This window comes from Phytophthora parasitica (genome assembly GCF_000247585.1).
Source record: "Phytophthora parasitica INRA-310 unplaced genomic scaffold supercont2.16, whole genome shotgun sequence".
NCBI classification, from domain to species: domain Eukaryota; phylum Oomycota; class Peronosporomycetes; order Peronosporales; family Peronosporaceae; genus Phytophthora; species Phytophthora nicotianae.
In genome coordinates, this window is record NW_008649002.1 from 504,900 (window position 1) to 505,967 (window position 1,068).

Consider the following 1,068-nt stretch of genomic DNA (forward strand, 5'->3'; position numbering starts at 1 on the left):
GGGAGCAGGATATGGTGCAGACGTTGACAAAACTCACAAGATCTCAAGTCGTACAACGAAGGCGACAGACATCACTACACAGTTTCTTCCAACAAGCAGAATAAATGTAGCCATTTCCTTAAGTGACGGATTCTATAACTGATACGGCCGATTTTCAGACCCCAAACCGCCGTCAGTTAGGGAGGTGTGACTGTATTCGAATTCATTTTATCCAGCCCTGCTGCTACGAAACAGTCAGATCCAAAGAACCACGGATATTTCGAGAAATAACTTAATCTTGATCCTTCTGTCTTCTTTGGAGACACAATCCGGATAGTGAAGAGAAAGCCACTCAGATAGACGATTAAAGTTTGATAAACATGCCTTCCTGGTAGTGATTTTAACCCCTTGAGCGCGAGAGATTTTCAGCGCACGCATTTCCGAAACTCTATCTTCCTTATCTTGTATATTGAGGAAAGGGTTGCATTAGTTCATATAGCATTTATATATATCCCGTATATGGATAGACTCACCGTAAACCAACCCCTGAGATGGTGAAAATGTGGTATCGTGTATAATACCGAAGGGCACTACAAGATAACACTTTGGTCGTGTGCGTTGCCGTGCAAAAAGCAAACGCACAATCAATCCTCAGAACATAGCAATAGCTGTCCAAGGACATGACACCTGCAAACTGGACATAATTTACCAGACCAAAACAAAGATATATCAACATATGACTTACTATATATCACCTAGTCGTCTCTACACGCTGACGCTTCTCGTGCTGCCGGTCTACGTCACTCCCGTCTGCGCTAACACCAGCGCCTGTCGAGCTTCCTGGAGTGCGCGCGCGAATCTGGTTATTCTTCACTGATAGAGGTATGTTGGTCCCGTTCTGCCAGCTTGTGTGCCAGATATCGTAACATGACAGCTCCCTTCCGTCTACCTTGTGCTTGATCTTGTTACACAGATACACACGCGCAACCAACGGCTTCTTCGAAGACGTAAGGAGCTTACATGCTCTAAAGTAGTACGACTTTCGTCACCCTTTGGTCCGTCGGATCGTTTCAATTTTGAACACACCTA

General features: G+C 44.9%; 1 protein-coding gene across 1 annotated transcript; it reads right to left on the minus strand.

Moving 5' to 3' along the window:
- Nucleotides 1-730: 730 nt before the first annotated feature.
- On the minus strand, nucleotides 731-1,003 carry PPTG_22405 (hypothetical protein; the record flags this gene model as incomplete). The annotated part of the gene is made up of 1 exon (XM_008903815.1): nucleotides 731-1,003. A coding segment is annotated over one exon (273 nt), but the record flags the coding sequence as incomplete, so codon positions are not given.
- Between the last annotated feature and the right edge of the window lie 65 nt (nucleotides 1,004-1,068).